Below are 20,275 nucleotides of genomic sequence, written 5' to 3' on the forward strand. Positions count from 1 at the left end.
ACTTGCAGTTGTAATTGCTGCAAAAGGTGGCTCTACAAAGTATTGACTTTGGTGGGGTGAATCATTATGCACACTCAAGTTTTCAGTTTTTTGTGTTATTTCTTGTTTGTTTAACAATAAAAAAATATTTTGCATCTTCAAAGTGGTAGGCATGTTGTGAAAATCAAATGATACAAACCCTCCCAAAATTATATTTTAATTCCAGGTTGTAAGGCAACAAAATTGGAAACATGCCAAGGAGGGGTGAATACTGTATTTCGCAAGCCACTGTAGGACTGTTTCATAACGGTAGCTCATATTGTCAGAGTACGAGCAGGGTTAGGAGAATGAGCTGGCATGCAGGCGATCAGGCGGTTCATTGTACTCCCCCTCTGTCCTGCTGCTGAATGGGAGAGGGTAATAGCCCCTCCTTCCAGCTGGCACTAGCCATGGGCCCATGTACGCCACTCCTATCTCTCCTCATCTTTTCCTAAATTTCTCTCCATCTCACTCTTTCTTTTTATATATATATATCATTCTCTCCTCCTATTTCTTTATATATTTCTCTCTCTCCTATTTCTTCATATATTTCTCTCCTATTTCTTCATATATTTCTCTCCTCCTATTTCTTCATATATTTCTCTCCTCCTATTTCTTCATATATTTCTCTTTCAGCTGGAACCATCCAATTGCCTCCCTCTAATACTTTTTACATCCCATCTCCTCCTCTTCCTCCATTTGTCATCTTTCCCTCCCTCCTCTTCCTCTCATCTCATCCTGCTCCCACCACAAGGGCACCATTGTGGGCTAATGGCAGAGAGGTTCCTCAGGGCTCAGTACTCAGTCCTATTCAGTTGTCTGACTTTGAGCTGTTGGTGTTAGTTAAATGTGGAATGTGGAAGGGCAGGCTGAGCCATGGGGTTCAGATGGTTATCCTACAGATGGGCTGAGGACAGAGAGAGTGGCTCTCCAACAATGTCTAGACTAGATTGTTTGAAGGGGGGTTGGAGGTTGGAAGGAGAGGCGGGGGTTACAAAAAAGCCCCAAAGCTTTTCATGTGTGTAATTGCAATGAAAAGGAATCTGGAAATTGCAGCGAGGACAATTATTGCCTTCTGCTTGATTGTGAGTGGGCAAGACTTCTAAGACTTAAGCTGTAAATTAACACGCACCGTGCAGTGTGTCCATTTTTTTACTGTTTGAAAGGTGAATGACGTTTTCACTGGTGTTACATAAGTTCAGACATTCGTATTGTTGACGCTTATCGATTTTGATTTATTTTAGCTAGTGACTTGACTATTGAAAATATTAGCATCCTTTGTGTGGAATTTTCTGAAAAGAATAGAGTTTATAAATCACCACTTCAACCTGTGTAAACTTCTCCTGGACAGCAGACGTGTTTTTCTTTCACAAAGGCATCAGATGTCAGTTCTCCCTCTAAACCTCTATTCACTGGACCTCTGCAGCCATAGTCACTCATGGAGAACAATTTAATTGCTGTTGCATAGTGGTCAATATTATGTCATTCCAAATGCGTCATCATTATATGTATGCATCATTAAACTCCTGGCTATTGAAGTCTCATTGAAGAAGAAGTCATGTACTGTCGGTTAAGCAGCTGTTAACAGATGTTGAGTCAAATATTCCCCTCCTTTTTGGAATACTGCATCTAAAGTTACAAAGAATAGCTTTGCCCTTGGATGGAGCAGTTCAATCAAGGTTTGCATTTTAGAATCAGGGAAAATAATAAGTATTAGGGTATTTTTAGTCCATAAATCCCTATACCATTGTCCATTATTGGATGCACAGCATATACATTACACAGAAATGCTAGCGCCTTCTATCATACATTTCATTAGCTAGCTGTTAAATGGTCTTTAGTTTAGATGACTTGATATTTTTAACAAGGCACACATACAAAAGTATGCAGTTGATTAAGAATCAGTAGATAAACACAAAGTCTCTGACTTATTTTCATGTGTTCCTCTATCATGATAGTGTTTGGCATATGTGGCAGGATATTCAGTCTGTCTTCAGTAGTCGTTACTGTGGTCCAAAGTCTAATATAGGGTCACTTGTTCAGCTCTGAAAGCATTCTGTGGAATTCTCCCCAACTACATTACTAGGCATGTTGTGATTTTTCCTGCAGCTGTGAGGTGCAGCTGGCCAACGCCACCTTATAGCTCCTCCAGATGATCTAGGCCCTGTATTCATAAAGTGATTCAGAGTAGGAGTTCTGATCTACGATCAGTTTGTCCTTTTAGATAATGCTGACTAAGACCGGGTGGACCTGATCCTAGATCAGCAATCCTATTTTGAGACACTTGGGAATACAAGCCCTGAGCTTTGTAGGCGTAATCCATCTCACCAGCTTTACCTTTTTTATGTTATTTTACCAGATCATCTCAGCTTTCAAGCTCACAGCTCCAAAGTGGCCATTTTGTTTCTCGACTGGGTGCATGGGGTTCATTGAATGAAGTACATTTGAACTCAGTCAAATCTATGGAATATGTTGAAATTTGTGTCATGGAGCGTATTGAAGGAATTCACCCTATCTAGTTGCCATTCTTGATTGCCTGATAGTGAAATCAATCATTTTCATATTTTGCGTGTGAATCTGGCTGTTGCTAGGTAGAAGAAATTCCAATGGATTGCTTAGTCCCAGTTAAGCCTTATTCATCACTAGTCACAACAAAATCAGTTGTATAAGTGTATTTATCATGACTGATGTAATAATCTATTATAGCAGTAGTGGTTAGAGCGTTGGGCCAGTAACCAAAAGATTGCTAAATCTGTCATTCTGCCCCTGAACAAGGCAGTTAACCCACTGTTCCTAGGCTGTCATTGTAAATAATAATTTGTTCTTAACTGACTTATAAAAAAAATTGCATGTTATTGGTTTGGATTGATGTTGCGTCTACACCTCACCAATGGACCAGTACTTTCAGATGCGTCATTGTATAAATGTTACTTCAGAAATGCAAAAAATCTTTGCATTTGAGTTGAAATCACAAACATATATTAATAGGTTATTTCAGGTGAAATACTACGTAAGTGGACCAGACAGAGTTTACTGAAGCAGGATATTGAAAAGGCCTTTAGCCATAGTTTTATAAATTAATTGCAAAGACACCAGTTGTAAAAGTAATGGTTTAAACATTCTTTGCTGAATCTGTCCGGCTCAAATGTAATAACCCACTATACTGCAGGCTATAAAATGTGTGAACTTTAACTACCCTAGTGCTCCAGTAGGCTCCAATATGACTGAGGGGTGTCTGAGGGATGAAATTGGACATCAGAGTTGAGTTTTGCGCACTGAGTTCCACACAGCTTTTTACATTGTTAGGAGAGAAACTAGCCTGGTCTTAGATCTCTTTGTACTGTCTTGCCAACTCCTGTGTTCATTGTGGAATAGCATACCTAATAATATGGACGGTGCATAGGCTATATGCATGGACCAATATGGTAAAATAATTTAAACAAATAATCTGACCAATTGAGCAAAAGCGTGACAATGACCATACAAGTCGGCGATACAGCACAAACAGATCTGGGACCATGCTTGAGAGAACGAGGCCTGCTGGGAGGATTTGAGTCTTGATAGCAGTTCCACTTGCTGCTGTGATCACACCTCACCAATTACTGGGTCAGAATCAGTGGCCTGGGCTGTGATGCAGAGAAAACATCATTCAATAAAATAACATGGTAGCCTGCCAAGGGTAGAAATTATATTTTTCTCTATTCAGAAAGCTTTCAGACTAGTCAGTGTGACTGAAAGCAGAATAACTGGTCTTGATTGAACACTTCAATAGTTTTATTGAAACCCTTTACCCCCTCTCGAGGGAGTTGTGTTCTGGCCGCCTCAGGATCTCTTCGTCCTAATCTGTTCTTGTGTTGCTTGATAGCAGTTGAACAGACGCCAGTCACAGTCACTTATGATCATGTGTTTTTTTATATACTTTAAGTAAACAGGAAAGTCCTGTTGCCTTAGAAGTTTATTTTATTTGGCCTGGTCAAGGGTCACGCATCTTGTTATATTGACCATATTTTGGTCAATTGGACAAGCAGCTGGACTTCTGCTTATGAGAACAGTGTGTGTTGTTCTGTAAAAGCTCAGCTGTGGCATACCGTTGCTGTGGAGTTGTGACCTTATTGTCCTTATCTACTCTCTCCCTTTGCTGCATGTTGGATTTGTGGAAATTTGCTACTGTACCTAAAACTATCTGCCCACATTTTAATGAGTCTTCCTCCTGTCCAGTGTTTCCTCTGGAAACATTTGTAGCAGTGGGGGGAAAGGTCGCCGCACCCACCCCCTATTTTGGGTAATTTTTATGTTGGACTGAGAAGCTCTGTTCTGGTGACTTTTTAAAAGGACATTCTACTCTAAAATGAATGAAAATAAATAAAATAATGCACACTCCATATCAAATATAATTTCCACCTCCAGAAATGAGAGACAAATAATGTATTGGTCAAATTATTTGTAAAAATTATTTTACCATATTGGTCCATGCATATAGCCTATGCACCGTCCATATTATTAGGTATGCTATTAGCAGTAAGCATTATCTCCTGTAGCCCACCTGATGCAGCATAGTGGCTATAAATTAATAGGCTGAAGCATGGGGTTGCCTACAGTATCTGCATTTACCCTATTGGGCTAATCATTGGGCGAGTTCGTTTTGCATGGTCCGGTGCCCGGGTAGGCAGAGTTTGTACATTTTTAGACCATTTCATTGGCTCTCCACTCACTCGGGGCAGCCATGCAAAACGAACTCGTCCATGAGTAGAGTCTCAGGTGAGAGTCTCAGGTGTGCCGCAAGAAAATCAGCTGGCGAGTGAAATGAAAACATTCTTTCGACGCATTGGTTGGCTCGTGGTTCAGAACAATTACATTGGTCTGAAACATTTTAAATCAAGATAATACACTTTTAAAAATCAAGATAATACACTTTTAAAAATCAAGATAATACACTTTTAAAAATCAAGATAATACACTTTTAAAAATCAAGATAATACACTTTTAAAAATCAAGATAATACACTTTTAAAAATCAAGATAATACACTTTAAAAAAACAGGAGCTTGTTGTGTAGCATTGTGTTGTGAATTCCATTATGTGCGCAGCGAGGCAGACATAAGGCTACCAACCACGCATTGAGAGTGTAGAGCCGGGAACAGTCCATTATTTGTGTGGTGTGAAAACATTCTAATTTGTCCAAATGCAGAGCTTATGATCCCTCTTCCCACGTGAGAATATGACATGTTGACTTTCCCTGGATAACCTTGTTCACCCTTAAATGGCTAACATAGGCCTCTCCGGATAAATAGAAATGAAGGTTATGATCAGGGCAGGGGTGCAACTTTGGTTTTAGAAATGGGGGGGACATAACTATATTATTATAATTATTATTTGTGTTTAAAAAATACTAATGTTTTTAATTATTATTATTATTTTTTTTTATTGTTTGTATATTTATTATTTGTATTTTTTATCCAGTCTGATAAACACTCCAAACAGCCTACCCGACCGCTCGGAGGCGTCCGCATGGTCGTTTTGTATCACATTCCAATGATAAAACTGGGGGGGACACAAAAGCAATTTTAGAATGTGGGGGGGACATGTCCTTCCCATCCCCAGGGAAAGTTGCGCCCCTGGATAAGGGTACAGGCTACAGCACCATTGTGGAAACAGGTGCTGCGAGAGTGAAATCAACACGGTAGATTGTTACACAGCCTGCACTAAGTGAATGTTACACAGCCTGCACTTAGTGAATGTTACACAGCCTGCACTAAGGGATTGTTGCACAGCCTGCACTAAGTGAATGTTACACAGCCTGCACTAAGTGAATGTTACACAGCCTGCACTAAGTGAATGTTACACAGCCTGCACTAAGTGAATGTTACACAGCCTGCACTAAGTGATTGTTACACAGCCTGCACTAAGGGATTGTTGCACAGCCTGCACTAAGTGATTGTTACACAGCCTGCACTAAGTGAATGTTACACAGCCTGCACTTAGTGAATGTTACACAGCCTGCACTAAGGGAATGTTACACAGCCTGCACTAAGTGATTGTTACACAGCCTGCACTAAGTGAATGTTACACAGCCTGCACTTAGTGAATGTTACACAGCCTGCACTAAGGGAATGTTACACAGCCTGAACTAAGTGAATGTTACACAGCCTGCACTAAATGAATGTTACACAGCCTGCACTAAGTGATTGTTACACAGCCTGCACTAAGTGATTGTTACACAGCCTGCACTAAATGCAAGCACGGTAAGACAATTTTTTTTCAGATAAGTGTTCATTATTACATTAATTCATGCTTAGACGATGCATAGGCCTAATAAAATGGTGTGGTTGGCAAGAGTTTGAGTAGCCTACTAAAATACATTAAGCCTATTTGTAGCTAAGAGTATAATGAAATATAACAGAATAAAATACAAATATTTTTCCCACACAACTTGCATCATGGCAATGTGTGGAACTGCTGTCATATAAAAAAGGTGATATTTAAAATGGGTAGGCTGTTTGGAGTGTATAACGCCCATGCTTTGTTGATCTCTTTCCTAATCTGCGTTGTCACGGAGCAGACGTAGGGTCTTACATTGAGAGTATCATCATGTTACCCATAGAAAATAATAACAATCTAGATTTTCAAAAGCATTTGATTCTGGTGTTCATATTTCACAACCTACCTTATGAGGTCCGGAGCCTGCTGGTTCTCTGTTCTACTGTACCTGATAATGAATTGCACCCACCTGGTGTCCCAAGTCTAAATCAGTCCCTGATTGTCAGACTTTTCTAATCATTACTCGTTTTGTTGGCAGATGTGGACCATTACAGCATCTTCAAAGTGTGCCCGGGCAGAAATGATGCATACTAATATAAAATCAATCACTTGAATTAATACTGTTCCAATACTAGGATTTGTAAATGTCCCTTCTGGAGATAGATTGGATCCCCATAAAAGGGGGATTGACTCATTGATCTTTTTGTTCATGTGATAGAATGGCTGCTGTATTCATGTGGTTACAGCTTGGCATTTTGACTGAGCTGGAGTTGACTTCTAACGACTGGTTTGACTGTGACGCCTGCTTGATTCTGTGTCATGCAGACAGCTCTCTAAACTCTGTTAGCACCCTGTCAGCTTTTTTACATGGAGACCTTGTCAACGCCGTCACTGTCTACTCAGTCACATACAGCCCTGTCAACTATGAAATATATGGCCCATTAAAATTAGGCTCAATCATATTTAAGCCCCCCACTATTTTGTTTCAGCCTTAAAGGGATAGTTTGGGATTTGGCCATTTTATTTATCCTTTATTTAACTAGGCAAGTTTGTTAAGAAAATATTATTATTTACAATGATGGCCTACCCCGGCCAAACCCTAACCCGGACGACGCTGGGCCAATTGTGCGCCGTCATATGGGACTGCCCATCACGGTCGGTTGTGGTACAGCCTGGAATTGAACCGGTGTCTGTAGTGACAACTCTAGCACTGAGATGCAGTACCTTAGACCGCTGCGCCACTTGGGAGTCCCAAAACAAGAGGACTGATAATGAAGCCTGGTATCTATTTTACCAGAGTCCAATGAAGTCTTGGATACCATTTGTATGTCTGTCTAGTATGAAGGAAGTTAAGAGGTACTTTCACGAGCCAATGCTAACTAGTGTTAGCACTAGCTTAGCCAGGCTTCCAGTCTTTTCACTAAGCTAGTTCGCATTGGCTCGCGAAACTGCCTCTTAACTTCCTTCATACTGGACGCAGAGTCATAAAAATGGTATCCATGAGTTCATCTGATCTGGGGAAGTAGATAACGGGCTCATTGCCAAAATCCCAAACGATCCATTTAATAACACACCTTTTCAGGATCTTGATGTGTGCATGTTTCACTATAATGCATGTGTCTGACCACCCTGTTGTTGTGGTTGTTCCTCCTCAGTCGAGGCTGGGGCTGGTGCCTGGATGACCCCCCCGTGCGGGACGTGCTGGATCTGAACTCTGTTCCCCCCGGGGTCCTGTACAGTGCTGCCCACCAGTGCCGCCTACAGTACGGCTCTGGATCCCTGCTCTGTGACGACGTGGACGTAAGACCCCTGAATCTGAACCAATACTTGTCTGTTTCTTAAGCATAGTCCTGCTATCTGCATATCCCTCCATGGTGTGTCCTCTCTGTCCCACAACCCTCGTCACAACTCTTCCCTTCTCAATTCTCCTCTTGTCCTCTCTGTCCCACAACCCTCGTCACAACTCTTCCCTTCTCAATTCTCCTCTTGTCCTCTCTGTCCCACAACCCTCGTCACAACTCTTCCCTTCTCAATTCTCCTCTTGTCCTCTCTGTCCCACAACCCTCATCACAGCTCTTCCCTTCTCAATTCTCCTCTTGTCCTCTGTCCCACAACCCTCGTCACAACTCTTCCCTTCTCAATTCTCCTCTTGTCCTCTGTCCCACAACCCTCATCACAACTCTTCCCTTCTCACTTCTCCTCTTGTCCTCTGTCCCACAACCCTCATTACAGCTCTTCCCTTCTCAATTCTCCTCTTGTCCTCTGTCCCACAACCCTCATCACAACTCTTCCCTTCTCACTTCTCCTCTTGTCCTCTGTCCCACAACCCTCATCACAGCTCTTCCCTTCTCACTTCTCCTCTTGTCCTCTATCCCACAACCCTCATCACAGCTCTTCCCTTCTCAATTCTCCTCTTGTCCTCTCTGTCCCACAACCCTCGTCACAGCTCTTCCCTTCTCAATTCTCCTCTTGTCCTCTGTCCCACAACCCTCATCACAACTCTTCCCTTCTCAATTCTCCTCTTGTCCTCTGTCCCACAACCCTCATTACAGCTCTTCCCTTCTCAATTCTCCTCTTGTCCTCTCTGTCCTACAACCCTCGTCACAACTCTTCCCTTCTCAATTCTCCTCTTGTCCTCTGTCCCACAACCCTCATCACAGCTCTTCCCTTCTCAATTCTCCTCTTGTCCTCTGTCCCACAACCCTCATCACAACTCTTCCCTTCTCAATTCTCCTCTTGTCCTCTGTCCCACAACCCTCATCACAGCTCTTCCCTTCTCAATTCTCCTCTTGTCCTCTGTCCCACAACCCTCATCACAGCTCTTCCCTTCTCAATTCTCCTCTTGTCCTCTGTCCCACAACCCTCATTACAGCTCTTCCCTTCTCAATTCTCCTCTTGTCCTCTGTCCCACAACCCTCATCACAGCTCTTCCCTTCTCAATTATCCTCTTGTCCTCTGTCCCACAACCCTCATCACAGCTCTTCCCTTCTCAATTCTCCTCTTGTCCTCTCTGTCCTACAACCCTCGTCACAACTCTTCCCTTCTCAATTCTCCTCTTGTCCTCTGTCCCACAACCCTCATTACAGCTCTTCCCTTCTCAATTCTCCTCTTGTCCTCTGTCCCACAACCCTCGTTACAGCTCTTCCCTTCTCAATTCTCCTCTTGTCCTCTGTCCCACAACCCTCGTCACAGCTCTTCCCTTCTCAATTCTCCTCTTGTCCTCTGTCCCACAACCCTCATCACAACTCTTCCCTTCTCAATTCTCCTCTTGTCCTCTGTCCCACAACCCTCATTACAGCTCTTCCCTTCTCAATTCTCCTCTTGTCCTCTCTGTCCTACAACCCTCGTCACAACTCTTCCCTTCTCAATTCTCCTCTTGTCCTCTGTCCCACAACCCTCATTACAACTCTTCCCTTCTCAATTCTCCTCTTGTCCTCTGTCCCACAACCCTCATCACAGCTCTTCCCTTCTCAATTCTCCTCTTGTCCTCTGTCCCACAACCCTCATCACAACTCTTCCCTTCTCAATTCTCCTCTTGTCCTCTGTCCCACAACCCTCATTACAGCTCTTCCCTTCTCAATTCTCCTCTTGTCCTCTGTCCCACAACCCTCATCACAGCTCTTCCCTTCTCAATTCTCCTCTTGTCCTCTGTCCCACAACCCTCATCACAGCTCTTCCCTTCTCAATTCTCCTCTTGTCCTCTCTGTCCCACAACCCTCGTCACAGCTCTTCCCTTCTCAATTCTCCTCTTGTCCTCTCTGTCCCACAACCCTCGTCACAGCTCTTCCCTTCTCAATTCTCCTCTTGTCCTCTCTGTCCTACAACCCTCGTCACAACTCTTCCCTTCTCAATTCTCCTCTTGTCCTCGCTGTCCTACAACCCTCGTCACAACTCTTCCCTTCTCAATTCTCCTCTTGTCCTCTGTCCCACAACCCTCATTACAGCTCTTCCCTTCTCAATTCTCCTCTTGTCCTCTGTCCCACAACCCTCGTTACAGCTCTTCCCTTCTCAATTCTCCTCTTGTCCTCTGTCCCACAACCCTCGTCACAGCTCTTCCCTTCTCAATTCTCCTCTTGTCCTCTGTCCCACAACCCTCATCACAACTCTTCCCTTCTCAATTCTCCTCTTGTCCTCTGTCCCACAACCCTCATTACAGCTCTTCCCTTCTCAATTCTCCTCTTGTCCTCTCTGTCCTACAACCCTCGTCACAACTCTTCCCTTCTCAATTCTCCTCTTGTCCTCTGTCCCACAACCCTCATTACAACTCTTCCCTTCTCAATTCTCCTCTTGTCCTCTGTCCCACAACCCTCATTACAGCTCTTCCCTTCTCAATTCTCCTCTTGTCCTCTGTCCCACAACCCTCATCACAGCTCTTCCCTTCTCAATTCTCCTCTTGTCCTCTGTCCCACAACCCTCATCACAGCTCTTCCCTTCTCAATTCTCCTCTTGTCCTCTCTGTCCCACAACCCTCGTCACAGCTCTTCCCTTCTCAATTCTCCTCTTGTCCTCTCTGTCCCACAACCCTCGTCACAGCTCTTCCCTTCTCAATTCTCCTCTTGTCCTCTCTGTCCTACAACCCTCGTCACAACTCTTCCCTTCTCAATTCTCCTCTTGTCCTCTCTGTCCTACAACCCTCGTCACAACTCTTCCCTTCTCAATTCTCCTCTTGTCCTCTGTCCCACAACCCTCATTACAGCTCTTCCCTTCTCAATTCTCCTCTTGTCCTCTGTCCCACAACCCTCGTTACAGCTCTTCCCTTCTCAATTCTCCTCTTGTCCTCTGTCCCACAACCCTCGTCACAGCTCTTCCCTTCTCAATTCTCCTCTTGTCCTCTGTCCCACAACCCTCATCACAACTCTTCCCTTCTCAATTCTCCTCTTGTCCTCTGTCCCACAACCCTCATTACAGCTCTTCCCTTCTCAATTCTCCTCTTGTCCTCTCTGTCCTACAACCCTCGTCACAACTCTTCCCTTCTCAATTCTCCTCTTGTCCTCTGTCCCACAACCCTCATTACAACTCTTCCCTTCTCAATTCTCCTCTTGTCCTCTGTCCCACAACCCTCATCACAGCTCTTCCCTTCTCAATTCTCCTCTTGTCCTCTGTCCCACAACCCTCATCACAACTCTTCCCTTCTCAATTCTCCTCTTGTCCTCTGTCCCACAACCCTCATTACAGCTCTTCCCTTCTCAATTCTCCTCTTGTCCTCTGTCCCACAACCCTCATCACAGCTCTTCCCTTCTCAATTCTCCTCTTGTCCTCTGTCCCACAACCCTCATCACAGCTCTTCCCTTCTCAATTCTCCTCTTGTCCTCTCTGTCCCACAACCCTCGTCACAGCTCTTCCCTTCTCAATTCTCCTCTTGTCCTCTCTGTCCTACAACCCTCGTCACAACTCTTCCCTTCTCAATTCTCCTCTTGTACTCTCTGTCCTACAACCCTCGTCACAACTCTTCCCTTCTCAATTCTCCTCTTGTCCTCTGTCCCACAACCCTCATCACAGCTCTTCCCTTCTCAATTCTCCTCTTGTCCTCTCTGTCCTACAACCCTCGTCACAACTCTTCCCTTCTCAATTCTCCTCTTGTCCTCTGTCCCACAACCCTCGTCACAACTCTTCCCTTCTCAATTCTCCTCTTGTCCTCTGTCCCACAACCCTCATTACAGCTCTTCCCTTCTCAATTCTCCTCTTGTCCTCTGTCCCACAACCCTCATTACAGCTCTTCCCTTCTCAATTCTCCTCTTGTCCTCTCTGTCCCACAACCCTCGTCACAGCTCTTCCCTTCTCAATTCTCCTCTTGTCCTCTGTCCCACAACCCTCATCACAACTCTTCCCTTCTCAATTCTCCTCTTGTCCTCTGTCCCACAACCCTCATTACAGCTCTTCCCTTCTCAATTCTCCTCTTGTCCTCTCTGTCCTACAACCCTCGTCACAACTCTTCCCTTCTCAATTCTCCTCTTGTCCTCTGTCCCACAACCCTCATTACAACTCTTCCCTTCTCAATTCTCCTCTTGTCCTCTGTCCCACAACCCTCATCACAACTCTTCCCTTCTCAATTCTCCTCTTGTCCTCTGTCCCACAACCCTCATCACAACTCTTCCCTTCTCAATTCTCCTCTTGTCCTCTGTCCCACAACCCTCATCACAGCTCTTCCCTTCTCAATTCTCCTCTTGTCCTCTGTCCCACAACCCTCATCACAACTCTTCCCTTCTCAATTCTCCTCTTGTCCTCTGTCCCACAACCCTCATTACAGCTCTTCCCTTCTCAATTCTCCTCTTGTCCTCTGTCCCACAACCCTCATCACAGCTCTTCCCTTCTCAATTCTCCTCTTGTCCTCTGTCCCACAACCCTCATCACAGCTCTTCCCTTCTCAATTCTCCTCTTGTCCTCTCTGTCCCACAACCCTCGTCACAGCTCTTCCCTTCTCAATTCTCCTCTTGTCCTCTCTGTCCCACAACCCTCGTCACAACTCTTCCCTTCTCAATTCTCCTCTTGTCCTCTCTGTCCTACAACCCTCGTCACAACTCTTCCCTTCTCAATTCTCCTCTTGTCCTCTGTCCCACAACCCTCATCACAGCTCTTCCCTTCTCAATTCTCCTCTTGTCCTCTCTGTCCTACAACCCTCGTCACAACTCTTCCCTTCTCAATTCTCCTCTTGTCCTCTGTCCCACAACCCTCGTCACAACTCTTCCCTTCTCAATTCTCCTCTTGTCCTCTGTCCCACAACCCTCATCACAGCTCTTCCCTTCTCAATTCTCCTCTTGTCCTCTGTCCCACAACCCTCATCACAGCTCTTCCCTTCTCAATTCTCCTCTTGTCCTCTCTGTCCCACAACCCTCGTCACAGCTCTTCCCTTCTCAATTCTCCTCTTGTCCTCTCTGTCCCACAACCCTCGTCACAGCTCTTCCCTCTCAATTCTCCTCTTGTCCTCTCTGTCCTACAACCCTCGTCACAACTCTTCCCTTCTCAATTCTCCTCTTGTCCTCTGTCCCACAACCCTCATTACAGCTCTTCCCTTCTCAATTCTCCTCTTGTCCTCTGTCCCACAACCCTCATTACAGCTCTTCCCTTCTCAATTCTCCTCTTGTCCTCTCTGTCCCACAACCCTCGTCACAGCTCTTCCCTTCTCAATTCTCCTCTTGTCCTCTGTCCCACAACCCTCATCACAACTCTTCCCTTCTCAATTCAACTCTTGTCCTCTGTCCCACAACCCTCATCACAGCTCTTCCCTTCTCAATTCTCCTCTTGTCCTCTGTCCCACAACCCTCATCACAACTCTTCCCTTCTCAATTCTCCTCTTGTCCTCTCTGTCCTACAACCCTCGTCACAACTCTTCCCTTCTCAATTCTCCTCTTGTCCTCTGTCCTACAACCCTCATCACAACTCTTCCCTTCTCAATTCTCCTCTTGTCCTCTGTCCTACAACCCTCATCACAACTCTTCCCTTCTCAATTCTCCTCTTGTCCTCTCTGTCCCACAACCCTCGTCACAGCTCTTCCCTTCTCAATTCTCCTCTTGTCCTCTCTGTCCCACAACCCTCGTCACAGCTCTTCCCTTCTCAATTCTCCTCTTGTCCTCTCTGTCCCACAACCCTCGTCACAGCTCTTCCCTTCTCAATTCTCCTCTTGTCCTCTCTGTCCTACAACCCTCGTCACAGCTCTTCCCTTCTCAATTCTCCTCTTGTCCTCTCTGTCCTACAACCCTCGTCACAACTCTTCCCTTCTCAATTCTCCTCTTGTCCTCTGTCCCACAACCCTCATTACAGCTCTTCCCTTCTCAATTCTCCTCTTGTCCTCTGTCCCACAACCCTCGTTACAGCTCTTCCCTTCTCAATTCTCCTCTTGTCCTCTGTCCCACAACCCTCGTCACAGCTCTTCCCTTCTCAATTCTCCTCTTGTCCTCTGTCCCACAACCCTCATCACAACTCTTCCCTTCTCAATTCTCCTCTTGTCCTCTGTCCCACAACCCTCATTACAGCTCTTCCCTTCTCAATTCTCCTCTTGTCCTCTCTGTCCTACAACCCTCGTCACAACTCTTCCCTTCTCAATTCTCCTCTTGTCCTCTGTCCCACAACCCTCATTACAACTCTTCCCTTCTCAATTCTCCTCTTGTCCTCTGTCCCACAACCCTCATCACAGCTCTTCCCTTCTCAATTCTCCTCTTGTCCTCTCTGTCCTACAACCCTCATTACAACTCTTCCCTTCTCAATTCTCCTCTTGTCCTCTGTCCCACAACCCTCATCACAACTCTTCCCTTCTCAATTCTCCTCTTGTCCTCTGTCCCACAACCCTCATTACAGCTCTTCCCTTCTCAATTCTCCTCTTGTCCTCTGTCCCACAACCCTCATCACAGCTCTTCCCTTCTCAATTCTCCTCTTGTCCTCTGTCCCACAACCCTCATCACAACTCTTCCCTTCTCAATTCTCCTCTTGTCCTCTGTCCCACAACCCTCATTACAGCTCTTCCCTTCTCAATTCTCCTCTTGTCCTCTGTCCCACAACCCTCATCACAGCTCTTCCCTTCTCAATTCTCCTCTTGTCCTCTGTCCCACAACCCTCATCACAGCTCTTCCCTTCTCAATTCTCCTCTTGTCCTCTGTCCCACAACCCTCATCACAGCTCTTCCCTTCTCAATTCTCCTCTTGTCCTCTGTCCCACAACCCTCATCACAGCTCTTCCCTTCTCAATTCTCCTCTTGTCCTCTCTGTCCCACAACCCTCGTCACAGCTCTTCCCTTCTCAATTCTCCTCTTGTCCTCTCTGTCCCACAACCCTCGTCACAGCTCTTCCCTTCTCAATTCTCCTCTTGTCCTCTCTGTCCCACAACCCTCGTCACAACTCTTCCCTTCTCAATTCTCCTCTTGTCCTCTCTGTCCTACAACCCTCGTCACAACTCTTCCCTTCTCAATTCTCCTCTTGTCCTCTGTCCCACAACCCTCATCACAGCTCTTCCCTTCTCAATTCTCCTCTTGTCCTCTCTGTCCTACAACCCTCGTCACAACTCTTCCCTTCTCAATTCTCCTCTTGTCCTCTGTCCCACAACCCTCGTCACAACTCTTCCCTTCTCAATTCTCCTCTTGTCCTCTGTCCCACAACCCTCATCACAGCTCTTCCCTTCTCAATTCTCCTCTTGTCCTCTGTCCCACAACCCTCATCACAGCTCTTCCCTTCTCAATTCTCCTCTTGTCCTCTCTGTCCCACAACCCTCGTCACAGCTCTTCCCTTCTCAATTCTCCTCTTGTCCTCTCTGTCCCACAACCCTCGTCACAGCTCTTCCCTCTCAATTCTCCTCTTGTCCTCTCTGTCCTACAACCCTCGTCACAACTCTTCCCTTCTCAATTCTCCTCTTGTCCTCTGTCCCACAACCCTCATTACAGCTCTTCCCTTCTCAATTCTCCTCTTGTCCTCTGTCCCACAACCCTCATTACAGCTCTTCCCTTCTCAATTCTCCTCTTGTCCTCTCTGTCCCACAACCCTCGTCACAGCTCTTCCCTTCTCAATTCTCCTCTTGTCCTCTGTCCCACAACCCTCATCACAACTCTTCCCTTCTCAATTCAACTCTTGTCCTCTGTCCCACAACCCTCATTACAGCTCTTCCCTTCTCAATTCTCCTCTTGTCCTCTCTGTCCTACAACCCTCGTCACAACTCTTCCCTTCTCAATTCTCCTCTTGTCCTCTGTCCTACAACCCTCATCACAACTCTTCCCTTCTCAATTCTCCTCTTGTCCTCTGTCCTACAACCCTCATCACAACTCTTCCCTTCTCAATTCTCCTCTTGTCCTCTCTGTCCCACAACCCTCGTCACAGCTCTTCCCTTCTCAATTCTCCTCTTGTCCTCTCTGTCCCACAACCCTCGTCACAGCTCTTCCCTTCTCAATTCTCCTCTTGTCCTCTCTGTCCTACAACCCTCGTCACAACTCTTCCCTTCTCAATTCTCCTCTTGTCCTCTCTGTCCTACAACCCTCGTCACAACTCTTCCCTTCTCAATTCTCCTCTTGTCCTCTGTCCCACAACCCTCATTACAGCTCTTCCCTTCTCAATTCTCCTCTTGTCCTCTGTCCCACAACCCTCGTTACAGCTCTTCCCTTCTCAATTCTCCTCTTGTCCTCTGTCCCACAACCCTCGTCACAGCTCTTCCCTTCTCAATTCTCCTCTTGTCCTCTGTCCCACAACCCTCATCACAACTCTTCCCTTCTCAATTCTCCTCTTGTCCTCTGTCCCACAACCCTCATTACAGCTCTTCCCTTCTCAATTCTCCTCTTGTCCTCTCTGTCCTACAACCCTCGTCACAACTCTTCCCTTCTCAATTCTCCTCTTGTCCTCTGTCCCACAACCCTCATTACAACTCTTCCCTTCTCAATTCTCCTCTTGTCCTCTGTCCCACAACCCTCATCACAGCTCTTCCCTTCTCAATTCTCCTCTTGTCCTCTGTCCCACAACCCTCATCACAACTCTTCCCTTCTCAATTCTCCTCTTGTCCTCTGTCCCACAACCCTCATTACAGCTCTTCCCTTCTCAATTCTCCTCTTGTCCTCTGTCCCACAACCCTCATTACAGCTCTTCCCTTCTCAATTCTCCTCTTGTCCTCTGTCCCACAACCCTCATCACAGCTCTTCCCTTCTCAATTCTCCTCTTGTCCTCTGTCCCACAACCCTCATCACAGCTCTTCCCTTCTCAATTCTCCTCTTGTCCTCTCTGTCCCACAACCCTCGTCACAGCTCTTCCCTTCTCAATTCTCCTCTTGTCCTCTCTGTCCCACAACCCTCGTCACAGCTCTTCCCTTCTCAATTCTCCTCTTGTCCTCTCTGTCCCACAACCCTCGTCACAACTCTTCCCTTCTCAATTCTCCTCTTGTCCTCTCTGTCCTACAACCCTCGTCACAACTCTTCCCTTCTCAATTCTCCTCTTGTCCTCTGTCCCACAACCCTCATCACAGCTCTTCCCTTCTCAATTCTCCTCTTGTCCTCTCTGTCCTACAACCCTCGTCACAACTCTTCCCTTCTCAATTCTCCTCTTGTCCTCTGTCCCACAACCCTCGTCACAACTCTTCCCTTCTCAATTCTCCTCTTGTCCTCTGTCCCACAACCCTCATCACAGCTCTTCCCTTCTCAATTCTCCTCTTGTCCTCTGTCCCACAACCCTCATCACAGCTCTTCCCTTCTCAATTCTCCTCTTGTCCTCTGTCCCACAACCCTCATCACAGCTCTTCCCTTCTCAATTCTCCTCTTGTCCTCTCTGTCCCACAACCCTCGTCACAGCTCTTCCCTTCTCAATTCTCCTCTTGTCCTCTCTGTCCCACAACCCTCGTCACAGCTCTTCCCTCTCAATTCTCCTCTTGTCCTCTCTGTCCTACAACCCTCGTCACAACTCTTCCCTTCTCAATTCTCCTCTTGTCCTCTGTCCCACAACCCTCATTACAGCTCTTCCCTTCTCAATTCTCCTCTTGTCCTCTGTCCCACAACCCTCATTACAGCTCTTCCCTTCTCAATTCTCCTCTTGTCCTCTCTGTCCCACAACCCTCGTCACAGCTCTTCCCTTCTCAATTCTCCTCTTGTCCTCTGTCCCACAACCCTCATCACAACTCTTCCCTTCTCAATTCAACTCTTGTCCTCTGTCCCACAACCCTCATTACAGCTCTTCCCTTCTCAATTCTCCTCTTGTCCTCTCTGTCCTACAACCCTCGTCACAACTCTTCCCTTCTCAATTCTCCTCTTGTCCTCTGTCCTACAACCCTCATCACAACTCTTCCCTTCTCAATTCTCCTCTTGTCCTCTGTCCTACAACCCTCATCACAACTCTTCCCTTCTCAATTCTCCTCTTGTCCTCTGTCCCACAACCCTCATTACAACTCTTCCCTTCTCAATTCTCCTCTTGTCCTCTGTCCCACAACCCTCATCACAACTCTTCCCTTCTCAATTCTCCTCTTGTCCTCTCTGTCCCACAACCCTCATCACAGCTCTTCCCTTCTCAATTCTCCTCTTGTCCTCTCTGTCCTACAACCCTCATCACAGCTCTTCCCTTCTCACTTCTCCTCTTGTCCTCTGTCCCACAACCCTCATCACAGCTCTTCCCTTCTCAATTCTCCTCTTGTCCTCTGTCCCACAACCCTCATCACAGCTCTTCCCTTCTCAATTCTCCTCTTGTCCTCTGTCCCACAACCCTCATCACAGCTCTTCCCTTCTCAATTCTCCTCTTGTCCTCTGTCCCACAACCCTCATCACAGCTCTTCCCTTCTCAATTCTCCTCTTGTCCTCTCTGTCCCACAACCCTCGTCACAGCTCTTCCCTTCTCAATTCTCCTCTTGTCCTCTCTGTCCTACAACCCTCGTCACAACTCTTCCCTTCTCAATTCTCCTCTTGTCCTCTCTGTCCTACAACCCTCGTCACAACTCTTCCCTTCTCAATTCTCCTCTTGTCCTCTGTCCCACAACCCTCATTACAGCTCTTCCCTTCTCAATTCTCCTCTTGTCCTCTGTCCCACAACCCTCATTACAGCTCTTCCCTTCTCAATTCTCCTCTTGTCCTCTGTCCCACAACCCTCGTCACAGCTCTTCCCTTCTCAATTCTCCTCTTGTCCTCTGTCCCACAACCCTCATCACAACTCTTCCCTTCTCAATTCTCCTCTTGTCCTCTGTCCCACAACCCTCATTACAGCTCTTCCCTTCTCAATTCTCCTCTTGTCCTCTCTGTCCTACAACCCTCGTCACAACTCTTCCCTTCTCAATTCTCCTCTTGTCCTCTGTCCCACAACCCTCATTACAACTCTTCCCTTCTCAATTCTCCTCTTGTCCTCTGTCCCACAACCCTCATCACAGCTCTTCCCTTCTCAATTCTCCTCTTGTCCTCTGTCCCACAACCCTCATCACAACTCTTCCCTTCTCAATTCTCCTCTTGTCCTCTGTCCCACAACCCTCATCACAACTCTTCCCTTCTCAATTCTCCTCTTGTCCTCTGTCCCACAACCCTCATCACAGCTCTTCCCTTCTCAATTCTCCTCTTGTCCTCTGTCCCACAACCCTCATCACAACTCTTCCCTTCTCAATTCTCCTCTTGTCCTCTGTCCCACAACCCTCATTACAGCTCTTCCCTTCTCAATTCTCCTCTTGTCCTCTGTCCCACAACCCTCATCACAGCTCTTCCCTTCTCAATTCTCCTCTTGTCCTCTGTCCCACAACCCTCATCACAGCTCTTCCCTTCTCAATTCTCCTCTTGTCCTCTCTGTCCCACAACCCTCGTCACAGCTCTTCCCTTCTCAATTCTCCTCTTGTCCTCTCTGTCCCACAACCCTCGTCACAGCTCTTCCCTTCTCAATTCTCCTCTTGTCCTCTCTGTCCCACAACCCTCGTCACAACTCTTCCCTTCTCAATTCTCCTCTTGTCCTCTCTGTCCCACAACCCTCGTCACAGCTCTTCCCTTCTCAATTCTCCTCTTGTCCTCTCTGTCCCACAACCCTCGTCACAACTCTTCCCTTCTCAATTCTCCTCTTGTCCTCTCTGTCCCACAACCCTCGTCACAACTCTTCCCTTCTCAATTCTCCTCTTGTCCTCTCTGTCCCACAACCCTCGTCACAACTCTTCCCTTCTCAATTCTCCTCTTGTCCTCTCTGTCCCACAACCCTCATCACAACTCTTCCCTTCTCAATTCTCCTCTTGTCCTCTGTCCCACAACCCTCATCACAGCTCTTCCCTTCTCAATTCTCCTCTTGTCCTCTCTGTCCTACAACCCTCGTCACAACTCTTCCCTTCTCAATTCTCCTCTTGTCCTCTGTCCCACAACCCTCGTCACAACTCTTCCCTTCTCAATTCTCCTCTTGTCCTCTGTCCCACAACCCTCATCACAGCTCTTCCCTTCTCAATTCTCCTCTTGTCCTCTGTCCCACAACCCTCATCACAGCTCTTCCCTTCTCAATTCTCCTCTTGTCCTCTCTGTCCCACAACCCTCGTCACAGCTCTTCCCTTCTCAATTCTCCTCTTGTCCTCTCTGTCCCACAACCCTCGTCACAGCTCTTCCC

At 46.4% G+C, this 20,275-nt stretch overlaps 1 protein-coding gene across 1 annotated transcript in view; it reads left to right on the forward strand.

Moving 5' to 3' along the window:
• Nucleotides 1-20,275, forward strand: part of LOC120053258 (A disintegrin and metalloproteinase with thrombospondin motifs 7) — a 162,836-nt gene that overhangs the window by 50,116 nt on the left and 92,445 nt on the right. The window contains exon 9 of the mRNA XM_039000403.1: nt 7,931-8,075. Coding sequence (XP_038856331.1) covers nt 7,931-8,075 — 145 coding nt within the window. The remainder of the gene's footprint in view (nt 1-7,930; nt 8,076-20,275) is intronic.

The sequence above is a fragment of the Salvelinus namaycush genome, chromosome 1, assembly GCF_016432855.1.
Source record: "Salvelinus namaycush isolate Seneca chromosome 1, SaNama_1.0, whole genome shotgun sequence".
In the NCBI taxonomy this organism is placed as follows: Eukaryota; Metazoa; Chordata; class Actinopteri; order Salmoniformes; family Salmonidae; genus Salvelinus; species Salvelinus namaycush.